Source organism: Aotus nancymaae, unplaced genomic scaffold, assembly GCF_030222135.1.
Source record: "Aotus nancymaae isolate 86718 unplaced genomic scaffold, 86718_ANA_hifiasm-v0.15.2.pri h1tg000108l, whole genome shotgun sequence".
Classification (NCBI taxonomy): Eukaryota; Metazoa; Chordata; class Mammalia; order Primates; family Aotidae; genus Aotus; species Aotus nancymaae.
Window position 1 is genome coordinate 43,915,551 of NW_026988523.1, and position 22,844 is coordinate 43,938,394.

The 22,844-nt window shown below is 45.5% G+C and overlaps 1 protein-coding gene across 3 annotated transcripts in view; it reads right to left on the reverse strand.

Moving 5' to 3' along the window:
• The window catches only part of RXRG (retinoid X receptor gamma), a 195,545-nt gene that overhangs the window by 67,639 nt on the left and 105,062 nt on the right, over window positions 1–22,844 (reverse strand). The window contains exons 3-9 of one of the 3 annotated variants that reach the window (XM_012468899.3): window positions 17,058–17,152; window positions 15,231–15,432; window positions 14,897–15,002; window positions 11,937–12,192; window positions 10,491–10,572; window positions 7,536–7,674; window positions 1,381–1,508 (exon numbers count right to left, since the gene is read on the reverse strand). In XM_012468899.3, the coding sequence (XP_012324322.1) occupies window positions 1,381–1,420 (40 nt within the window). In that variant the 5' untranslated portion in view covers window positions 1,421–1,508; window positions 7,536–7,674; window positions 10,491–10,572; ... (2 more) ...; window positions 15,231–15,432; window positions 17,058–17,152. Of the gene's footprint in view, window positions 1–1,380; window positions 1,509–7,535; window positions 7,675–10,490; window positions 10,573–11,936; window positions 12,900–14,896; window positions 15,003–15,230; window positions 15,433–17,057; window positions 17,153–22,844 lie in introns of those variants that run through there. The other 2 variants (XM_064370839.1, XM_012468900.3) reach the window with 2 other exon arrangements.

Here is a 22,844-nt window from a genome sequence, read left to right on the forward strand (position 1 = left end):
GGGGGCCAGTAGGGTGGAGTCCGAGGGGAAGGGGACAGGCCACAATTCTTTGGTCACCACAAAGGTTGGGATTGTGAGCTGCCCAGAGCTGGAGAGCCGCCTCAATGAGGACAATGTCCCTTGCTGGATTGGGAATGGCTTCCCTGCCTGAGGACATCGCAGGACTATAGTGGACCTGTTGTTTTTGCTTTTTTTCTATATTAAAAAGCACATTGTTGAGCACAGAGGCTCTGTGTGTGTGTATGTGTGTGTGTATGTGTGTGTGAAGAAGTGTAAAGAGTCTTGGAAAATTGAATTTTGCTTTTAGAACAAGTGATGATGATGTGGAGCGGAAAACGTACAGCCTAGCCAGTAGAAAGAAGTGCATTTTTGCTTTTTGGAAGCCTGGAGAATGAAGGAAGGAAGGAGAGGAGAAAGGAGAGGAGGAGAGGAAGACTTTTACTGATATTTCAATGAGAACAGCAAACAGCACTGAAAGAAATCAATATGCCCAATGAGTCCAAAGCTGATTACAGCCAAGCAAACAGTCACTGCCCTGTGTTCACTTTAAGTAATAGCCTTAAACACTTGGAGGAAGTAACTCAATTACCTTATTGATCTGGGATTTCAGCTGCCTCCCCCATCCCACAACACACAGGAACACCACCACAGACAGACCCATACGTATTACTTGCTTTTGTTTTGCTGCTTTTTCAAAACTAATGTAACTGGCATGACCTGCTCAATCAGCTTGGAAAGTAAATAAAATGATAATCTGCTTTTCATATGCACATTAATCACTCAAGTCACCACCTGCCCAAAATGAAGGATGGCCAGTATCATCTCTCTTGAGATCTCCTCCTCCAAAACTAAAGATTCCCAGGTGCTCACTCAGCCCAAATTGGTTAGTGTAAAGAAATAATTGATAAATCTGATCAGTTCAGCAGCCCCCTCCTCCTGCACCCCCATTTTCTGCTGTCATCTATTGTAGCCCCTGCCACATGGGGCTGCTGATGAAACCACACAGCCCCACACAGATTGATATCTCGTCACTGCTGGGCCCATGCCTGGCTGGCCCACGCCCCTACGTAGACAGCAGTGTTTCTTGAGGAAGGATGATCCTGCTGCATTAGTGTTCACCCATGCACTCATCTATTTACACTCATGTGAGCTCCAGCTGTTCCAAAGCCAGGTCCTCAAAATAGGGAGGGGGCCTCCAATGACAGCCAGAAGCAGCCCTCCCTGAAGACTTCTCCACTGGAGACTCCTGATGCATTCTCCCACTAATAGACCTCAGCCAGGGTCCTCAAAACCATCACAACTTATGCCACTGACTTGCAAAAGCTCAGCAGAGACTGGAAGGTGTCTCAGACACTACTGAATCCAATGTCCTTGCTTTACCTGTGAGGAAAATGAAGCCCAGCAGACTCAAGTGATCCATGCAGAGTCACACTATGACCCTGGATAATGTTACCTTCACAGGTGGGGGAGTGAGGTGCCGGTGAGGTCAGCAAGTCTTGGTGCCACACCTGGAAAACATCAGGAGGTGTGTGTGGAAAGGTGGCCCTTCAGTTACCCCAACCCCATTCTCCCCAATGCCATACCTGTGCCAAAGCCTGGCCATGAAGAAGTCCCACATTGTAAGCCTCTGAACCAAATGCCCCACATCTCAGGAACCCTTAGTTCTGGGCAAACTGGGACAGTTGGTTACCCTAGACTCTGCTCTATCTATTAGCCTTCCCTTGTGCTGTATTTTCAAACTCTCCCTCTCAATTGGCTCTTCTCTATCAGCTCCAACCTTTCCCACGTTTAAATTGTAAAAGTCCCTTGATCTAACATTTCTCTCTCCAACCTCCACATCTCACCGTTCTCCTCCACTCTGCTTTTGCCTTTCCCTTCCTTCTTCTGTTCTCCCCTTTCCCATTTTTCTTGAGTGTAAAATAAACAGTCCTGCATGCACGCTCATGCACGTGTGCGCACATGCGTGCACACACACACACACACGTTCATCTCCCTTGTGCAGTATACTGGGTGAGAAAGGTCACAGCTCTAGTAGCTTTCTTGGTGGCCACGTGGCAGCGTGCTGAACCTGGACAGATTCCAGGCGTGGGAAGGCTACCTAGGCACTGGGAAGGCAAGGACTATGTGGCAGGAAGGAGGGCAAGACCAGGCTATTATTCCAGAGACACCCCAGCCCTTGCAGCTCCCCTGGTCAGGTGGAGACAGCCCAGATTCGTCCTTATGGTCTGGGGATTCCAGGCATCCAGCTGTGGAGGCATAGGAAACCCCCAAACCAGCTCAGTAGGTATGAGTGGTATTTGTTCTTCTGCTTCAGATGAAAAGGTCACCGGCACTTGTCCCCACCCTCCACCCCCACTGCCTGTCTTTCTCTTTCTGAAGAAAGGTTTTTATGATGTAGAAGCCCCTTCTTGACATGTGCACACTCCACCCTTCATGCCTTCACAGGAGCTTTCTGAGTGGTTTACAGGAGACCCTTTATCTTCCTGACACAGAGGCTGACAATGTGCTATGTACTGAGGAAAGAGGAAGGCAGGCCACCAAAAATTACTGAACACGTACTAAGTGCCAGGCATTGTTCTAGAAGTTATGGATACGGTGGTGATTAAGACTGAGGTGTTCCCTGCCCTCATGGAGCTGACATTCCAGTGGGGAAACAAAATATACATGTACAGATATATAGTAATTATAGATTACAGAAGTACTAGGAAGGAAATTAACAGGGCATTGCATCATATGACAACACAAGAGACCTCCTTGGGGCTTGAGGAAGTTCTCAGATGCTTTCTGAGTAAAAGCATCTAAACTAAGACCTGAACAATAGGACTGCGGACATAATTTGGGATGAAATTTAAAGGCATGCTCATATAACATTATAATGTCTGTGTTATCATTATCCACAATTTACGTGTCAAGAAATCAAGGATTTGAGAGATGAGGTCACGTGCCTGGTGGCATGGTTCAAACTAATGTGATCAATACTAAGGCTGGGCTTTCTTTTTTACCTTCCCTTGCTTGCGGAATCCATGCTTGCATTCTGAATACTAAAAAGCATCCGGGTGCCAGGCATGGCAGCTCACATCTCTATTTCAGTATTCGAAAAGCTGAGGTGGATGGACCACTTGGCCAGGCATGGTGACTCACACCTGTAATCCAGTATTTGAAAGGCTGAGGCGGGTGGATTGCTTGAGGTCAGAAGTTTGAGACCAGCCTGGCCAACATGGTCTCTACGCTTTTGGTAGAGACAGCACCCTGTCTCCACCAAAAATAAAAATTTACCTGGGCATAGTGGTATACACCTGTAGTCCCAGCTACCTGGGAGACTGAGGTAGGAGAACTTGAACCCAGGGGACAGAGGTTGCAGTAAGCAGAGATCACGACACTGTCCTCCAGCCTGAGTGACAGAGTAAGACCCTGTCTCAAAAAAATAGTAACAAAAAAAGGCATCTGGGAAGCTTTTGCAATCTGAGTGTGCAGATTTCAGCTGATCCTTTGAGATCACCATCCAGTCTTGGTAAAGTATTAAGTACTGAGCAGCTACTACATGCCCATGGCACACCAACAGCGTTCTTGAAAAACAAGCCAAGGGCATAAGCAAGAGCCCAGACATGGAGTTTGAAAGTGGTACAGGGCAGGGGAGATCTTAGAGGTCAGAGTGCTTGAGCAAGGCAGCTCCGCAAGGTCAGAGCCAGGCCAGGCAGAGAGGAGGGGGTGCAGACTCAAGCTGGGGACTTGCTTGTGTTGTGTGAGTTCAGGTAGGAAGCTGCCTCTTCCAGAAAAGAGCTGAGGACCACCGAAGGGGACTTGAAAAACAGCCCACCTTTCCATGACCTGATACAATCATGAGAAAGTAGAGGAATGGATCCAATTCCCCGGATCAGTCCTTCCATCAACATTTTCTGAGTGTTTAGCTCATAGGTCTCAAGTACTGCATGAGGTATTGTAAGGACATTCAAAGAGCACAGAATCATGATCTCTACCCCGCAGGAGCCAAAAACCTCCTTGAAGAGAAGTGCTCCTGCTTCTCAAACAACTGAAGAGCCCTTGCACCTGCGGGTGGTGGCACGGCCACGTGAGCCTGGAGAAGAAGGCTTCCTGAAGGAAGCAGACCCGGTGCACATTGAGTTTTAAAGGTGGGGAGAAATTCAGATTGGCAGAGAGGTGGCAGAGTGGACATGTCAGGTAAAGGACATGCCACTTAAAAGAGCACAAAGAAAGGCTAGTTGGGAGAGGAGCGGTGAGAGCATAAGGGACAGGGAGGACCCAGCAGATTCTGGGCAGGGAAGTGACCTACTGAACATTCCTGAGCAAGGGAGTCACAGAATAAAAGCAATGCTTTCCAAATTACAATAGCAATTCCTTGCTTGCCTGTAACATTTCGCTCAATGTTTCTGATTGCTCCACATACATTATCTCACTTGATTCTCACAACCACCCACTGAGGGAGAAAGTTACTGTTTCATTTTATAGCTGCGGAAATGGACGGGAGAAGTTAAGTGACTTGCCTAAGGTCACACATGTCAGGGAAGGAGCTGAGGCTGGAACCCAGTCCATCGATCTATGGAAAGGGGAGTGCAGCACCATGAAAAGGGCTCAGATTTGGAAACCAGACAGATCTTCATTTCAGTGACACCGCTGCTGATGACTAAGAAGCCCGGGACAGGTTGTTTAACCTCTCTGAGTCTCAGTTTTCTAATCTTCAAATCAGTCATGAGAAACCTTAGAGAGATGCAGGTTTGTTGTGAGGTGTAAAGAATGATGACTCCTGGCACAGAAAAGAATCCTACAAATATCTGTTTTCCTCCTCTTGTTCCACGGCTCCCCACTCAGGTCCTGAACAAGCCAAGGGATTGGCCCAACGTCCCCCTGCCTCCCAATGGTGCCAGTGAAGCTCTGGGGCAAGCGGTTCACCCTCACAACCAAGCAGCACTGATCTGGCTTTTGCAAAACCACAGCCCCATCCCAGGCCATGCAAGGGCTGTGCTGGTGGGCGGGCACTCAGCACCCAGCACATCCCCATCTGAGAACAGGCTGCGGTGGGAGAGTACGCGGAGCTGCGAAGAGATGGGTGATCTGTGAAGCCGCACAGCACACTCCACTGTTTCTTGATAGAGCAAGCCCAGATTTATTGTTGTTTTTTTTTTTTTGTTTTTAAACAAACAAAACAGTATTTAAAATAACAGCCCACACACAAATACTTGTCAGAAATCTCACCCTTGACTTATCTCTCGGATAAAAGCAATTTCTTACCCTGGCAAAGCTCTTTATTCTTTTGAAAACATTTTCATATACATTATTTCACTTGATCCTCAGAACACCAGAAGGGAGACAGTGCAGGCTTAACTGTTCCCTTTGAACAGATGAAAACTCCATGGCCTAGCAGCTGGAGGGAGGGGTACCCCAAGCTCCCAACCTCCTGCCCATGGTTCTCTCCCCCTCCTGGAGGCTCAACTGAGAGTCCAGAGTCCATTCACTGGCAAGCTCAACTCTAACATCCAAAATCCTCCCCACCCCACTCAGCTACTGAAACATCAAAGATGCCCACGTGAGGCTCATGCAATGGGTGGGGTGGGGATGGCAGTTTCAAAAAGAGACAGCTAACTCTGGGCACATCCTACAAATGTGCTAAACTCTCCAGTCAGAACAGGCAGGGGTCCCTAAGCCCCTACCTTCCCAGGAGCCTTTCCTTCCTGCTCCAATCACCCGTTCCAATCCTCTCCTTAACCTGGGACGCTCAGAGACACAGAAGACTCATTTGGAGTCAGATCCCCTGAGGTCCCTGGTAGGTCTAGCCCTCAACTTCAGCTTGAGGATTTAGGCAATCAGTTCACTCCTAGAACGTAGCTCAGCGATCCTACAGGAAGGCCAGCCTGCTAACACAGGCCACGGATCGACTCCTAGGTACAGCAGACCTGCTCCATCCAGCAGTATGCAGAAGCCCAGGGCAAACAGCAAGCAAATATTTAGCAGCAACCCCAAAGCGCTCCAGGCACTTAGGGTACATCCATGAATGGGCCTGGCAAAGGTCCCTCCCCTGCCTTCACTTGGTTCATGCTCTAGTGAGGTGAGGCAGGAAATGAACAAAGAACCAGTGCATTAAAAGGTCCGTAGGTGATGAGTGCTGCATGAGAAGAGGCACAGGGCAGTGGAGTGTGCTGGGGGAAGGCGGGGAGCTCTGCAGGGTACTATTTTAAACAGGATTGTCAAAAGCTTCATTGAGAGGTTGACATTTGAGCGAAAATTTGAAGGAGTGAGAGAGCTGGCATGTGGATATCTGGAGGAAAGGCATTCCAAGCAGAGAGCCAGCCAGAGCAAAAGCCCTAAGGGACAGGGAGGAGGCCAGTGTGGCTGGAACAGAGGACTCAAGGGGGAGAGCTGCAGGAGATGAAGTCAGAGAGGGAACAGAAACCAGGTTCCAGGGTCACAGAGGTCCTGCAGGACATTGTAATGACCTTGGCTTTTACCCTGAGTGAAATGGGGACACGTGTAGGATCTCGAGCAGGTGACTGAAATGCTCTAAGATTTGGTAGGATCAGTTGGCCGCTCTCTTGTGAACAGCTATAAAGCAGGGACCAGCCAGGAGGCTGCTGCAGTGTTCCAGGTGCAGGGACCATGGCGTCTGAACCCAGAGGCAGCAATGCAGTGGTGAGGAGTGGTCAGTTCTGGCTATTTGCTAAAAGAAGAGCCAACAGGATTTCCTGAAAGGTGGGCTGTGGGATATGGAAGGGAGAGAGGGAGAAGGAGAGAGGATCCAAGTCAACCCTAAGGAATTGGGCCTGAGCAACTAGAAAGATGGAGATGCTTCCACTGAATGGGGAAGGCTGAGGGGAGCAGGTGGGTATCAAAGATCAGGAGTTCAGGTTAGATGTGTTGAGCTTAAGATGGCAGATGACGGCTAAGTGGACCACACCTGTTGAGGTGGCAGCCACTGAAGCCAGCTGCCATATGCTTGCTGATAACTGTCAACCAGAAAGGCAGTGCCTGCCTCCATTGCCCAGTCCCCAGAGTGGACAGCCCATGAGGGAGGCTTACTTCCCCACCTCATTTTCTAATCCCTGGGAACACAGCTGTCCAGGCCTCACTCCCTGGCCCACTCTCTATCCCCAAGATAGCTCTGAAGGCTCTCCGACTGATGGGAAGCATTTCAGAACAAGTCTAATGATGTCTGGGAAATCTCCACGGATGGGCCAATTTCTTAATCTGCTCCTTGGATCGAACCCCCATCCAAGGAAGCCTGCTCCAGGCTTCATAACAATAAAAACTTCAGTCTTAGCTAACATTAACTGAGCACCTACTGCATGCCAGTCACCCTTTGGGGCACTTTCACGTGTGTCTTCCATTTGATTCTCATCCCAACTACAGATGTTGTTATCCCCTTTTGAAGATGAGGCAACTAAGACTCAGAAAGATTCAGACTTGCCCAACGTCACAGAACCAGTAAATATAGAGACTAATATTTGAACCAGCCTTTTGATTCCAACCCTGCTGGTCGCCCCATATCAAATTACTCATGCTTCAAGGTCCAGTTCATGTCATACCTCCTCAGTGGAATCTCTGTCCATCCCCTGGTCAAGTCTTCCCTGTTGCCGCATGCTGTGTGCACCTCTTCCGTGGAACCTCTGACTTTGCTGGAACTGCTGTGACTTCTGTGTTCTTTTCTACTCGGCTACACCTTTCCTGAGAACAGAAGCCACATCTTTTAATCCTTACTCTTATACTCTCTTATAATCTTCCTGCCCCACAAATCAGTGTATTTAATATGTTTACTAATGCTATGATATTTAACACTTTTTACACATTCACATAGAACATCATATTTGGGTCTCAGCCAGTTGGGTAAGCATGAACCACATGGGTTCTGTTAGCCTCACTTATGGTTGAGAATATATACACTCAGAGAGATTGGAGGATTTGTCCAAGGCCACACAGCCAGATGGTGTGTTGGGAACAATATTCTAAGCTTGTAAAACCCAATGCAGTGCCCACTGCATGGTTGGATCAGGTTCTTAATGTACTGCTTTGATACAATCCCTTTCAGTGAAGCCTGCTCCAAGCCTTATGGCACTAAAATTTCCGACTCCTCCAATACTACTTGAGCACCTACTGCATGCCAGGCACTCTGTGGGGCACTGGCCTAAAGCCCCATAATGCCTTTTGGCATATCCTGAGCATTGGCTGGAGCCTTCAAGGTGTGGCATCTCCTCCCTTTTCTATTTCCTTGGCCTCTCTTCCTTTGTCTCCTCATTACCATATTCCCCTCTTCATCTCCAGCTTTCACCATGATGTCCTTTTCCTGCCCAGAGCTCCTAACCCTGAGCAAGAGGAGGTAAGCTCTGACCAGAAAGTGGCTCTGGGGAGAGAGGCCCCTGTAACACATCTGGAATGCAGGGTCCGAGGTGAGGCTTCTTGTTATTTTACAGTTGTTGTTAATTATCTCCTAGGATATAGATTCTGAAGTGGCGTCTTGTTTTAGCCAGCTTCCATTCACCCTGTTGGTGTGGAAGGGACCCCACCCTAGGTTAGGGGACGGCAGAACAAATGACAGCTGGCACTGAACAGATGAGATAAACAGTTTATTAGTCACATACACTCACTGCCTAACAGAGGAAGATACCATGTGCTACGCAGGACCACACAGGGGGTATACTAAGGAACAACCAGGGGCTTTGTAGTATCAAGAGGGTGGGGTGCTTCTCAGTTCCCACAGGAGGAGGTGATTGTTCTGTTTGAGAAGCTCCACAGGCTGGCAGGAAACTGAAAACCGCTACTCAGGGATAAGCAGAAACTGTGCCTGGTCCCTTTGAAAACAAGAGTTGTTTGACTAGGAGATGTTAGCTGCAGGAGTGGAGTAGGGAGGAGAACCTGCAGTTAGGTCATTTGAGACCTCCCCAGTTGCACTAGATGTCAAGGAAGCACATAATATTAGGCCTTACCAAGCTATCTTACCTTCACCAAGCTATCTTTATTTTTTAATAAATTTTTATTTTGGAATTATTTTTGACTTACAAAAAATTACATAGTACAGAAAATTCATGTATATGCTTCACTCAATTTCCCCTAATGTTAGCATCTTATATAACCATGGCACCTTTATCACAACTAGAAACTAGCACTTACATAATACCACTATCAAATTACTGGCATTATTTGGATTTCACGTTTTCCCACTAATGTTCTTCTTCTCTTCCAGGAGTCACCTAGGGCATCACGTTGCATTTAGTCATCTCGTCTCCCTAAGTTTCTGCTGATCTGGGACGGTCTTTCAGTCTTTGTTTTTTACAACCTTGATACTTTTGAAGAGTTCCCAATGTAAGTCTGTTGGATGAATTTACATGCTTAGACTGAGGTTATGGGTTTTAAAGATAATGGCACAGAGATGTGTGGTGCTTCTCATCACCACAGCAGGGGTGATAACATCACTAGTGATGATAATCCCACCGCTTGTTTAAGATGCTGTCTGCTGCAGCACTCCACAAAACTACTAATTGTCCTTTTAGATATTTTACTCTTTGAAAATGAATCACTAAGTCCAGCCTACACTCAAGGGAAGAGGACTTAAGCTCTGCTTCCTGAAGGAGAAATGGTCTACAGATTTGATTGAAAACTCATAGTTGTCCTTTCCTCTCTTATTTATGTATTTATTCAATCATTTATTTAAGCCTGCATGGACTAGTGGATATATGTACATATAATATATATATATATATTTGTTGTTGTTAGCTATAATACAAGCCTATCATTATTTATTTTATTGCTTAAATTATTCCAGCTCTGGGTGGGAATGTAAATTAGTACAGCTACTATAGAACACAGTATGGAGATTCCTTAAAGAACTAAAAGTAGAGTTACCATTCAGTTAAACAATCACACTACTGGGTATCTACCCAAAGGAAACTGAGTCATTATATAAAAAAGACACATGCACATGCATGTTTAAAGCAGCACAATTCACAACTGCAAAGATGTGGAACCAACCTAAGTACCAGTGAATGAATAAAGAAAATGTGGTGTGTATACGCCATGGAATACTACTCAGTCTTAAAAAGGAATGAAGTCATGCCTTTTGCAGCAACTTGGGTGGAGTTGGAGACCATTATTCTAAGTGAAGTAACTCAGGAATGAAAAACCAAATTTCTTATGTTCTCACTATACAGTCCTTACCCCTCCTTCTCATCTAGCAAAACTCTAGTCATCCTGCAAGACCTAGTTCCAATGTCTCTAACCTTCCTTCTCTTCATACTAAGAAGCAAACCCCTCCTCAGGACTCTCATAGCCCCTTATACATATTTCCAGTATCTTAGTCTAGAAGAATGACTCGGTTCTATTTCTACTCCCCAGCAGACTATGCGCTCTCTGCAGGCCAGGACTGTGACTTTCTCATCTCTGTAGTGCCTGAACCTGACAAAATGCCTGATGCAGAGTATATTTATATTAACTACTTGCTGAATTAATAAGTACAAGTTTCACATGCGTACCCGATCTTGATTACTTACCTCTACTAAGTGGAAAGGAGCACAGGAAAGGTCAGAGATGGAAAAATGAGATCCATTCCATTTCTTCATTGCCCTCCTCTTCCTTTGATGGCAAAAAGAGGAGAGAAAGAAAGCAAGCAGGATTAGAATGGGGTCAGAGCCTACTGCCGCTACCTCTTTAAGAAAGCCTGGAGACATTAACTTCAATGAAACTTCAGGGACTTGAACGCCAGAGCAAGTATCTAAGAGGGTATTTCTAACTTTGAAGCCACAAGAAGGAAAAATATATTTTTAACAAACAAACATGATAAAAGCATATCTAGTTAATATGGTAATACATTTTACCTAGGCATTTATGTCTACAAAAATGACTTTATGTGACTACCTGCTTTACATTTTAGTACCAAAAGAAGTTATATGCATATTTTAAACTGTACCTGTGGCTAAGCTTAGTGGCTGAAATGGTATCACCAGAGTAACCGGTCACACCTGTCTGGTGGCACACTCTCCAGGTTACACAACTCAGGGGATTCCCCAGGTTTCTTTAAAACTAACTACAAGCCTATTCCTCTCAGAGAGTAATATTTTTCTTAAAAGTTTCATTGCTTTCTTCAAAAGGTGTTTGAGCATTTCTATGTGTAAAGCATTGGCCATGGAGGATACAGTATGGTCCTTGTTCATGAGAAGCTAACATTCTAGATATTAGCTTATGCTCTACGTTCAACAAGGAAAGTGATTACACCTTAAGAAAGAAATGCAGGCTGGTGCAGTGGCTCACACCTGCAATCCCAGCACTTTGGGAGGCCACAGCAGGCGGGTCACATGAGCCCAGGAGTTTGAGACCAGCCTGGGCAACATGGTGCAACCCCATTTCTACTAAAAAATACAAAAAGTTAGTCAGGTGTGGTGGGGCAATCCTGAAATCCCAGCTACTCAGGAGGCTGAGGCAGGAGAATTGCTTGAACTGGGAAAGCAGAGGTTGCAGTGAGCTGGGATCCCTCCAACTGTACTCCAGCCTGGGTGACAGAGTGAGACTCAGTCTCAAAAAGAAAGACAGAAAGAAAGACAAAAGAAAGAAAGGGAGAGAGAAAGAAAGAACAAGAAAAAGAAAGAAGAAAGAAAAAGAGAAAGAAAAGAGAGAGAAAGGAAGGAAGGAAGGAAGAAAAAAGAAAGAAAGACAATACTTCAAGTATATGAAAAAGGGCTTTGATGTAACTGTTACTTTGATAAATATCAATGTTAGGTGAGGTCCGACATTGACTGACAAAGACCCAATGTCACCAGATACCTGCATTAAGTCCTAGGAAGATCAGGAAGGGGAAGTGAGGGAGGGGAAAGGAAGTGACTTGGGAAATGAGCAATGAAAGAGAAAGAGAGCAGAGAGCTTGGACCCAAGATGCCTCTGGCTACGGTTATTTCTTGTATTCCAAACAGCTGGCTGTGTGTTTGCAGTTCTGGATGACTCACCATGTAGGAGGAGCCCTGCGAGGAGAAAGGAGAAAAACCACAGAAGAGGGAAACCCCCTTCAGCATCCTTGGGGTGTGGCTGTGGCATTCTGTCTCACGGCCTCACACAGGCCAGCTAACAGCTTGGGCTTCAGTGCTCAGAAGCCATTTTAAGATTTTAAGGATCTTCCAGAAACCCAGGGGCTCACCCAGAAAGGAAAGGAACTTCATTCGGCTTCCTTATTCATAAACCTAAGAAACAATGGGTAAAGAATCTCTGCAAAGAAAGAAGAGATATATACTTGTCAAAATGGAGATGTTCACTTGAGTCTTCCTCCCAGGAAAACAAAAGGAAGTCGGGGGAAGGAAGATTAGCCTTGAGCACAGAATTTCATACATTACAAACGGGGCCGCACTGCAAAACCCACGCAGCCCTGTGATTTAAGCTCCTCCTGTAGTCTCAGTGAGTTCCTGGGTCTTATGGACTGAATTGTATCCCCCCACCTAAATTCCTCTATTGAATCTTAACTACCCCAGCACCTGGGAATGTGACTGTAGAGATAGGGCCTTTAAAGAGGTGATGAAGCGAGGATGTTGGGGTGGGCCCTAATCCAATGTGACTGGTGTCCTTATAAGAAGAAGAGATGAGGACGCACAAAGGCACCAGGAACAAGAGCACAGAGAGAGGACCCCATGCAGAGGCAGCAAGACGGCAGCCATCTGTAAGCCAAGCGGAGATGCCACAGCGGAAACCAACCCTGCTGCCACCTTGAACTTGGCCTCCCAGCCTCCAGAGCTGCCACCTTGAACTTGGCCTCCCAGCCTCCAGAGCTGCCACCTTGAACTTGGACTCCCAGCCTCCAGAGCTGTCACCTTGAACTTGGACTCCCAGCCTCCAGCGCTGCCCCCTTGAACTTGGACTCCCAGCCTCCAGAGCTGCCACCTTGAACTTGGACTCCCAGCCTCCAGAGCTGCCCCCTTGAACTTGGACTCACAGCTTCCAGAGCTGCCCCCTTGAACTTGGACTCCCAGCCTCCAGAGCTGCCCCCTTGAACTTGGACTCCCAGCCTCCAGAGCTGCCCCCTTGAACTTGGACTCCCAGCCTCCAGAGCTGCCACCTTGAACTTGGACTCCCAGCCTCCAGCGCTGCCACCTTGAACTTGGACTCCCAGCCTCCAGAGCTGCCACCTTGAACTTGGACTCCCAGCCTCCAGAGCTGTCACCTTGAACTTGGACTCCCAGCCTCCAGCGCTGCCCCCTTGAACTTGGACTCCCAGCCTCCAGAGCTGCCCCCTTGAACTTGGACTCCCAGCCTCCAGAGCTGCCACCTTGAACTTGGACTCACAGCCTCCAGCGCTGCCCCCTTGAACTTGGACTCCCAGCCTCCAGCGCTGCCCCCTTGAACTTGGACTCCCAGCCTCCAGAGCTGCCCCCTTGAACTTGGACTCACAGCCTCCAGAGCTGCCCCCTTGAACTTGGACTCCCAGCCTCCAGAGCTGCCCCCTTGAACTTGGACTCCCAGCCTCCAGAGCTGCCCCCTTGAACTTGGACTCCCAGCCTCCAGAGCTGCCACCTTGAACTTGGACTCCCAGCCTCCAGCGCTGCCACCTTGAACTTGGACTCCCAGCCTCCAGAGCTGCCACCTTGAACTTGGACTCCCAGCCTCCAGAGCTGTGAGGAGATCGATTTATTCTGTTTAAGCTGCCCATCGTGACACTTTATTATGGCAACCTTAGTGGACAAAACACTGGGGAAAGAGCTTCCATGCAATTTGAATGTGGTGTCCCAGCAGGGCCTCAAGCACAACACATGCCAGCTGAATCACTGCTGTTTCATTCCTACATCACAACCCAACTTTGGACCATCATTACAGGACACTAATTTGAGTTTTCCCACCTGCCAAACACTGTATTAGGCTGCTTTCTCACATATTTAATTGCTAATGCGAACCTGAGGCTCAAAAGAGGTTAACTAGTTTCCCCAAGTGTATTAGTCCATTCTCATACTGCTATAAAGAACGACCTGAGATTGGGTAATTTATAAAGAAAAGAGGTTTAATTGATTCACAGTTCTGTAGGCTGTACAGGAAGCGTGGCTGGGAGGCCTCAGGAAACCTAACAATCACGGCAGTAGGCGCATGAGAAGCAAGCACGTCTTACCTTGGCAGAGCAGGAGCGAGAGAAAAAGCGGGGAGGTGCTACACACTTTCAAACAACCAGAGCTTGTGAGAACTCTATCACAAGACAGCACTAGGGGGATGGTGCCAAACCATTAGAAACCTCCCCCGCCATGATCCAATCACCTCCCACCAGGCCCCGTCTCTAACACGGGGGTTCACAATTAAGCGTGAGATCTGTATGGGGACAAAGAGCCAAACCATATATCTAAGGTCATCGAGGTAGGGCATGCAGGACCTAGGGTAGAAGCCCAGGCCCTCTGGCTCCAGGTCTGTGGTTCTTCCACCACCCCAGGCCAGGGGTCTCCATGGGAGTCGTTAAAGACCAGAGATGTTAAGGACCGTATGCCACTCTCACTTTCGAAAGTCAGCTCAGTCCTTCCAGCAACATAGTCACTGGGGTTTGTAAGTCCTGTGACACAAAGAGGAAAAATATGTGTCCAGTCCTAATTCTATCTTTACTGGACCATTCAAGCCCAATTCTTAAATGACCACATACACTATTTAGTAGCTAGTTATGAGGCTTATACAACGCCAAAGATATTATTAAGGAATCACGTAAGAAAGTATTATTGCTTTCTGGATAATAGGCCACTTTGTTCAGCTCAGTTTGCTGAGGACAACTCTATCTGGAGCTCCTTGTCAATATCTATTTTTAATGGGATATATTTATAATTGGATGTATTTATAACCTCCTTTTCATGGGCACTTGTTTTCTTTCCAGAATCACACAGGCATTTTAATAGATTGGCTATGGCAGTAGAGAAGTGACTAGAAACAGTTTGGGCCTGATTGTCTGTGAAACCTGAGAATCCTCACTCCTCCGATGCTGGTGCCTGCGACGCTTTGGGAAGACAGCCGCTTCACCACTGCACGCTGGTTCTCATTTCTATAAAAGACATACATCCTTCCTGGAAGGGATGGAGGACAACGGGGAGATTAAAAGGTTTAGTACATACTGAGAGAAAACTTCTGTGGAAATTCCTATGATTTAATTCAGTTTGGCAAACACTTATTGTCCAACTATTACACGCTAAGCACAGATTCATTGACTGAGGTATGTCAATTTTAGCAAAATTATTGAACACAAGCATCAGAGCTGGAAGAAGTCTTAAGAGATCATGTAGTCTGATACTTACTCTCACTTTAGAGATGAAGAGCATGAAGTCCAGACAGGGGAAGTGGCTTGTCCAAGGTCAAACCATTGGTTCCTGGAAGGCAAGGAACTAGAATCTTTCTGAATCCTAGCCCAGTGGTTCCAATATACTCTGCAGCAGTCAGACCCTTATCAGAGTATCATGTCCAACTTAGTTCGCCACATGGTGAAAATCATATACACATCTGGAAAAGATCCAAAAAAAAAAAAAAACCAAAATTACCACAGGATGGAAAATAGAATTTTTAATTAAGTAACAAATATTCCAGCTGGATATGAGGAAGCACTATTTGGCTACCAGTGTTATGAAATATCAAAATGAGCAAATCAAAGGAAAGCACACCCAGAAACTTTCAAAAGGACGAGAGATAAGCATCTTTGTTTGATTGTTGGAGGGTCAGCTGCCCCCAAACAGGGCACCGGAACAAATAAGCTCTCACTTTTACCCAGCTCTATTAGAATTCGTCTAGGATTCTATATGCCTTTTCTAAGGCTTTAGCCAAACAAGCTGCTGTTACTGCACCATTGATCTTATCGTTTGTTGAAATTTCCTCTTAAAACCCTTTCTTTGCCCTCTTGTTTTTTTGTTTGTTTTTGTTGTTGGTGGTTTTTTTGTTTGTTTTTTGCTTTTTTTCTTTTCTTTTTTTTTTTTTTAATTTCAAAAAGTCTTTGCAATGAGCTGGAACAGAATCCGGAATGTCTGAATTTTAAGATTTGGGGATTTTTAAAAAATTGCCAGAGGTGACATGCTGAGAGAATAGAGCCCTGACAGTAACCACAGGTCTAGGCCAGCAAAAGGTCAAGTCCAGAGTGAAGCTGGCTGACAGACACCATAGATCTGGGCAGGCAGCGGCCTGGAGATCAAAGCAGCATTATCAGGCACAGCAGAACTCTGACCTTAGAGCAGAATGGCCATTTGCTTTCAATACTTTTTACATAATCTCCTAAATATAGGTTGCTTGAAGTTTAAGAGACACGTCAGAGGCAGAATGGTGTCAGAGGCTAGACAGCAGTAGGGTTAGAGATGCTAGGACTACCTCGCAAGAGGTCATCCCCGTTCATCTCTCCTCACCTGCACAGCCATATTAACACCCCCAAAGTGTCCTGGGTACATCCAGAAAGAAACTTTGGAGCACTTAAGGGGCATCCAACACAATAATGAGATAGCCTTCAACGTATCGGAAATGAGATCATGCTAAACCCCAGGTTATAAAGGGATCTGTCTCTACTTCTTTCTAATGTCATTGAAGAGATCTCTTTAAAGGGCAACTCTGCAATGTCCCTGAATAAATGCCAACAGCCACCTCCATTCCTCACTCAGACCCTCTTCAGTCCCTCTTCCCTACGTTTTCTGGGACCCATCTCAGTCTCTGTGTCTCACTGAGGTTGAACAACAAGAAAATACATATTACTAGATAATCGGTCTCCCAAGATGTTGTTTCTCCCTCACAAAAACTAGAACAGGACAACCAGCCTGCCCCTTGAACCGACTGCTCTGTTGAGAATGAATCTCCCTAGCTGTCAAATGTCAAGGAGTGACAGACCCTCACATCTCTGCTAAAGGTCACCTGCTAAAAGTCAAGGCTGAAAGGATGTACATCATGACTGAGACAAAGAGGAGCATATTAACCTCTTAGGCTTCCATATGTTCTTGGACACTTGCCTCCTTCTGGGCTTTGGTTTAGCTTTCTGTGTTCAAAGATTTTTGCAAAAGCACCGGATGCTAGAAAAGCAAATCGAACCTAACAAAAAACCCAGATGCTAAATCCATTTGTTTCAAGGCTCTCCCAAAAGCTGTTGGGGAACTCACATGAAAACAGGTTCCTGTTCCAAGGAGTTGTGAGGTTTAATTCATTTCATGCGATTCAAGGCTCATCCTGAAACCCCACATCCTGTTGATGTCACCTACTTTTGAGCCAGAAGAGAGAAGATAGTTTAGACTTGATAAATTTTCCTTCCCTCACAGCCTGTGCTGTGTTGAGTTTCTGCTTATGTTCACACCAGAAAAATGTTAAGAAAAAAGCTACTGATTTTTCCTCATTCCTCCCCCACTGTATCCCAGTAAGAATTCTATCTGAAGCATGTGTGTGCATGCATGCATGTGTATGTGTACACACACACACACCCATATGCACAAATCACAAGTATTTGGCAGATATTCAAATCCTTCTCTTTAAAAGCAACTAAGCCACTATCGAAGTAGTGTGCTAGGTTTCTGGAGAAGAACCAGAACGCAAGCATGCCAGGCCAGCAATGGAGAAGCAGTACTCCAGAAGGCTGACTCCACAACCGCCAGGTAAACCATGCTCCCGTTCACCACTCCAGAAGGCTGACTCCACAACCGCCAGGTAAACCATGTTCCCGTTCACCACGCCAGAAGGCTGACTCCACAACCGCCAGGTAAACCATGCTCCCGTTCACCACTCCAGAAGGCTGACTCCACAACCGCCAGGTAAACCATGCTCCCGTTCACCACGCCAGAAGGCTGACTCCACAACCGCCAGGTAAACCATGCTCCCGTTCACCACACCAGAAGGCTGACTCCACAACCGCCAGGTAAACCATGCTCCCGTTCACCACTCCAGAAGGCTGACTCCACAACCGCCAGGTAAACCATGCTCCCGTTCACCACTCCAGAAGGCTGACTCCACAACCGCCAGGTAAACCATGCTCCCGTTCACCACTCCAGAAGGCTGACTCCACAACCGCCAGGTAAACCATGTTCCCGTTCACCACGCCAGAAGGCTGACTCCACAACCGCCAGGTAAACCATGTTCCCGTTCACCACGCCAGAAGGCTGACTCCACAACTGCCAGGTAAACCATGCTCCTGTTCACCTTTACGTGCTTTCCTGTATCTCTATGAAACCAGTCTCCTTGAGGGCAGGGATTCTCTCTTTATTTTGAAATTCCCAACACCTGGCCCTGTGTCTATACATGACAGTCACCCAACAAATGAGTTTTTGAATGAATGGAGACCATCCCTAGCTGTTTACCAACAATACCATTTAATCACATTTTATAGACAAAACTTCAAGGTGTTCAGGTCCATGTATAAAAATTAAAATTTGTTCTTGTGTTTAATTCTGGAGAGCATCCCTAGCTACTTTCCTAAATATCTTCAGGAACATCTTTACCTCCACGGTGCCCAAGTCACACCTTTGTGTCTAGGAAAATGAAAACAGAAATTTCCAAAATAACATTAGGATGCTGTGTGGCTAGCACTGTTATGCCATGTCTCCAGTTTGAGTGTGCCACCTCTTTCCTGCAGGGACCTAGACTCATACATCCACCCTGGGTTCCTTCTATCTGACCCAAAGTAAACAAACAAAAAAGTTTCCAGGAGATATTTTCAATCATATCTGCCTTGCATATAGTAAGTGCTCAATAAATATTAGATTAAATCATAAAATCATATTGTCAATAACCTCTATCACTTCCAACTACAGGTAAGTAAATTATTTTCTCTCAATTTTAAAAGTTTGGGTTAGAACATGAAAGATGTTAAGAAATAAGAATCTTATTTTAAGTTGACAAGTTATTTCTTATTAGAGCCATGGTTCTCAACGTTAGCTGCATGATAAAAAGTATTATGCCTGAGGTGCTTTTACAGTAGTAATCCCTCAGCCCATCCCCGCAAATTCTGATTTAATTAGTCTGAAGTGGATTCAGGCACTGGCAGTTTTTTATAGCTCCCCAGGTGATTCTAAAGGGCATCAAGGGTTGCAAATCACAGTTCTTGGCAGAACCCAACTTCTCCTTCTCGGGGGTGATAAACCTCTGCCCTAGCCGTAATGAGGTTGCAAGGTGAACAGAAGAGTGTATGGATTATTGGAAGAAAATATACCCAAAGAAGTATTTTTAAAATATTTCTCTCTTTTTTTTGAATACTTAAAATGAAATAAAAATGCTAGAGCAATATGGTCACAGCAAAAAGTTCCAAGCTCAGGGCCCTGTTTTATAGTCAGGTGCAATGGTTCTCAACCAAACTGCCTGTGACACTCAGCTGAGGAACATTTGAAAATATTAGCGCTTTTGGCTCACTCTAGACCCAATTCTATCAGAATGTCTGGGGTGGGGCCAGGGCATCTATATACATACATACATATATACACAAACACACACACACACATATATACACACACATACATATATACATACACACACACATACATATATATACACACACACATATATATACACATACACACACATATATACACACACACACACACACACACACACACACACACACACACACACACATTAATTCCCCAGGTGAATCTAATAGGTCAGGGTTGGGGACCATTAGTCTGGATAAAGCAATTTTTCTAAATATCTTGAAATTTAGATCATAGATTGTTACATGTTTTTAACACAAGAAGAAATTTTAATTTTCATACATGGACCTGAACACCTTGAAGTTTTGTCTATAAAATGTGATTAAATGATATTGTCGGTAAGCCTAGCTATGAATTTTAGTTGGAATGTGGCAAACAGGGTGAGCTGGACAAAAAATGGTAAGTTTCCACGAATGGTTGCTGACGTGCAATGTAGACATTTACTTGATAACCCGATATCTTGTAGGGTAATGCTGGCACATGTCTGGATGTGCCCTTCACCCAAAAGAGTGGCTCTCTTAGACACATGGCTCCCACATGAAGTGAGTTCTGTAAAAAATGTTTCTCTGGTAGAAATGTATCACCAGCTAAACATATATAGGAAGGGCCAGGTGCGGTGGCTCATGCCTGTAATACCAGCACTTTGGGAGGCCAAGGTGGGTGGATCACTTGAGGTCAGGAGTTCAAGACCAGCCTGGCCAATATGGTAAAAATTACAATTTTGTATTTTTAGTCTCTACTAAAAATACAGAAATTAGTTGGGCATGGTGGTGCATGTCTGTAATCCCAGCTACTCGAGGCTGAGGCAGGAGAAAAGCTTGATCCTGGGAATCATAGTTTGCATTGAGCTGAGATTGCGCCACTGCACTCCAGCCTGAGTGACAGAGCAAGACTCTGTCTAAAAAAAAAAAAAGGGTTTCTAGAGACTCTTTCCCATCTTCCCATTAACAAAGTGAATCAAAGTAGCGTGCTAGGTTTCCAGAGAAGAAACAGAATGCAAGCATGCTAGGCCAACGACGGAGAAGCAGCAAAGGAGCCAGCGTCTGACTCAGGGGCCCAAGCACAATGAGCATGTGGATCGGCCTGAAGATCATGCAGAAAACATCAGTGTATTGGCCACTGAATCACTATTTTCCTTAAAATGAAATCCATTTCTTCAAAATACTTTGTAAACTAACGTTTTCAAGTATGCTTTTAATTTATGGCAAAACTACGATAAACAGAAGCAACTTAGTGTGACATAAGACCACTAAATAAGAGTCAGGTTTTGACACTAGCTACATGACTCAGGCAATATATTTTATCTCAATATCTGGGTTTCTATTTCTTCATGTGCAAAATGAGTCTAGTTTGATTCTTCTCAACCGTGGCTGATCGGCAGAATGCCTAAGGAGGTGTTAAAACCTACCACTTTCTGCGTGTCTCTCCCAGACACTCCGATTTAATTGGTCTCGAATGGGGCCCAGGCATCAGTATTCCTCAAATATTTCCAAGTGAAGTCAATGTGGGCACAAGCTGAGAAGCACTGCACTGGATGAGCTCGACGTTCCCTTCAGCTCTCATCTTCCTTTGGGCTTAGGAGTCTTAGCTTTGGGGAGTGCCTGAGCCATTAGAAGAGTTAGTAACTGATGACAATACATCCCGTAACACTCAAGGCTAGTATTTTGCCTCTTAGGAGGGTCACCGTTTCTTTTTTCAAAAAAAAAAATTAATATATCAATCAAGCTAAAAAATCTAAAACAGTTTTAAAAATAGGCTCTAAATATGCTGCGCCTCTGACAGTTTGTGCTGTCCTAAGAAGATATTCAATAGCCCTTCCCATAGAGTCACCAAAGCTTTCTTGATTCCACCTCACCCCTTCCCAATGTCCTTCGGGCATTTAGGCCTTGGACCCACATTTGTTTCCACATTTGGACTTGAAGAGCTGATTCCTATTTCAGTTTGGATTTGCTGCCAGGTCTCCCAGCCCAAGTTCAGTTTCCCATGGGCTGGCTGAACCACCAGTGTAAAACAGCAAGATAACATCCCAGAGCTGGAGCTCCTCCAGCCATGTTACGTATGGAGAACCAAGTCCATGTTGGCCTCACAGGGTCACTGTGCTCACAGCCAGGGAGCCATCCTGGAAGCACGGATGGATGGCTCCAGCATTTCACTTCAACACCATCCAGTCTCTCATTCCAGCTGTTGAGAGCAAACCAGAGAGAGAGAGAGAGAGAGAGTCCAAAGAAGCACTAATTCAAGCCCAGTTTCAAAATTCGGTGTTTAAATAAAAGTTATGAACCAGACTGAAATTCTGGACTCTGATAAACTACAAAATTAAAACCAGAAGAAAGGTAGGTAGCTCTAAACACTCTGGTCAGTAAGCTTCCGAGTTGATTGACTGAACTGTCCAGTTAATTGCTTCCATCCACACTTCCTCCTGGCTATGGAGACAGATTCTCTATATTAAAACTTAGAAACAATTGCTGTCCCACCTGAAGGTTAAAATGACAATGTAAAACTATGTCTGGCAAAAAGTTTGATCTTTGGCTCAAGGGATTAGATTGGTTTTAGTCAGGTAAATTTCATAGCCTAGAGAACTATTTTCAAATTGCTGCAATCTTTGTGAAACCAAGATTTTCTCAGTGTATGAAAGAGTTAGCAGGGCCACCCAGGTCTTTATATGGAGTCGGCCTGGAGTTTCTGGTTACCCACATAATCCTCATTTTCAAGATTAAAAATCATAGTAATAAGAATGTTTCTTGAGTTTTGTCATTATTCATCATTAAATTGGTCTAGATCCTTCATGCCAGAAGTAGAAACAAGATAAGACAGAAAGAGAGTGCTTAGGAAAAGGTCAGGGACAGCTTTAAACATGGCCCACTAAACAGGTCAGCCGGTTACTCTGCTCTTAGGCTACTATGCCAGCTATCGCCCACTACATCCTTACCCTGGTCCCACTCATCACTATGCCCACGGAAAACGTCCAGAGGAAATCTCCAACCCTACAGAATAGTGAACAAGTACCCAGTTACCTTTAGGATTAACCTACCCTAGTAACACAGAATGTAGAATCCCGCCAGAAACACGGAGTCCAAGAATGAGTACCAGATCTCATTTGGAGAACACAGGCTGGTGTTTTCCAAACTATTCGAGTGCTGGATGCCCACAGACATTGTGCGATCTGCACTGTCAGGCTGTGTAGCTCACTGGTGAATAACACAGGACTTGTAAGACTCATCTTGGTTCCGTTCCCAAGTTCTACATTTACTTGCAGGGAGATCTTGGACAAGTTACACAAATTATTGAGCCTCAATTTCTTCCTCTGAAAATGGAATACGGGGATGGAGGCAATGCACAGCTGAAAAATAAGAGGGTCTAAATAAATTATAGTTATCTTTACTATCCTTCATAATTACCCAGAATGGTGAAACTATAACTGAATCCATAAGGTAAGGATTCTCAGAGCTGTATTCTGTGGATTGGCTTAAGTTTTCA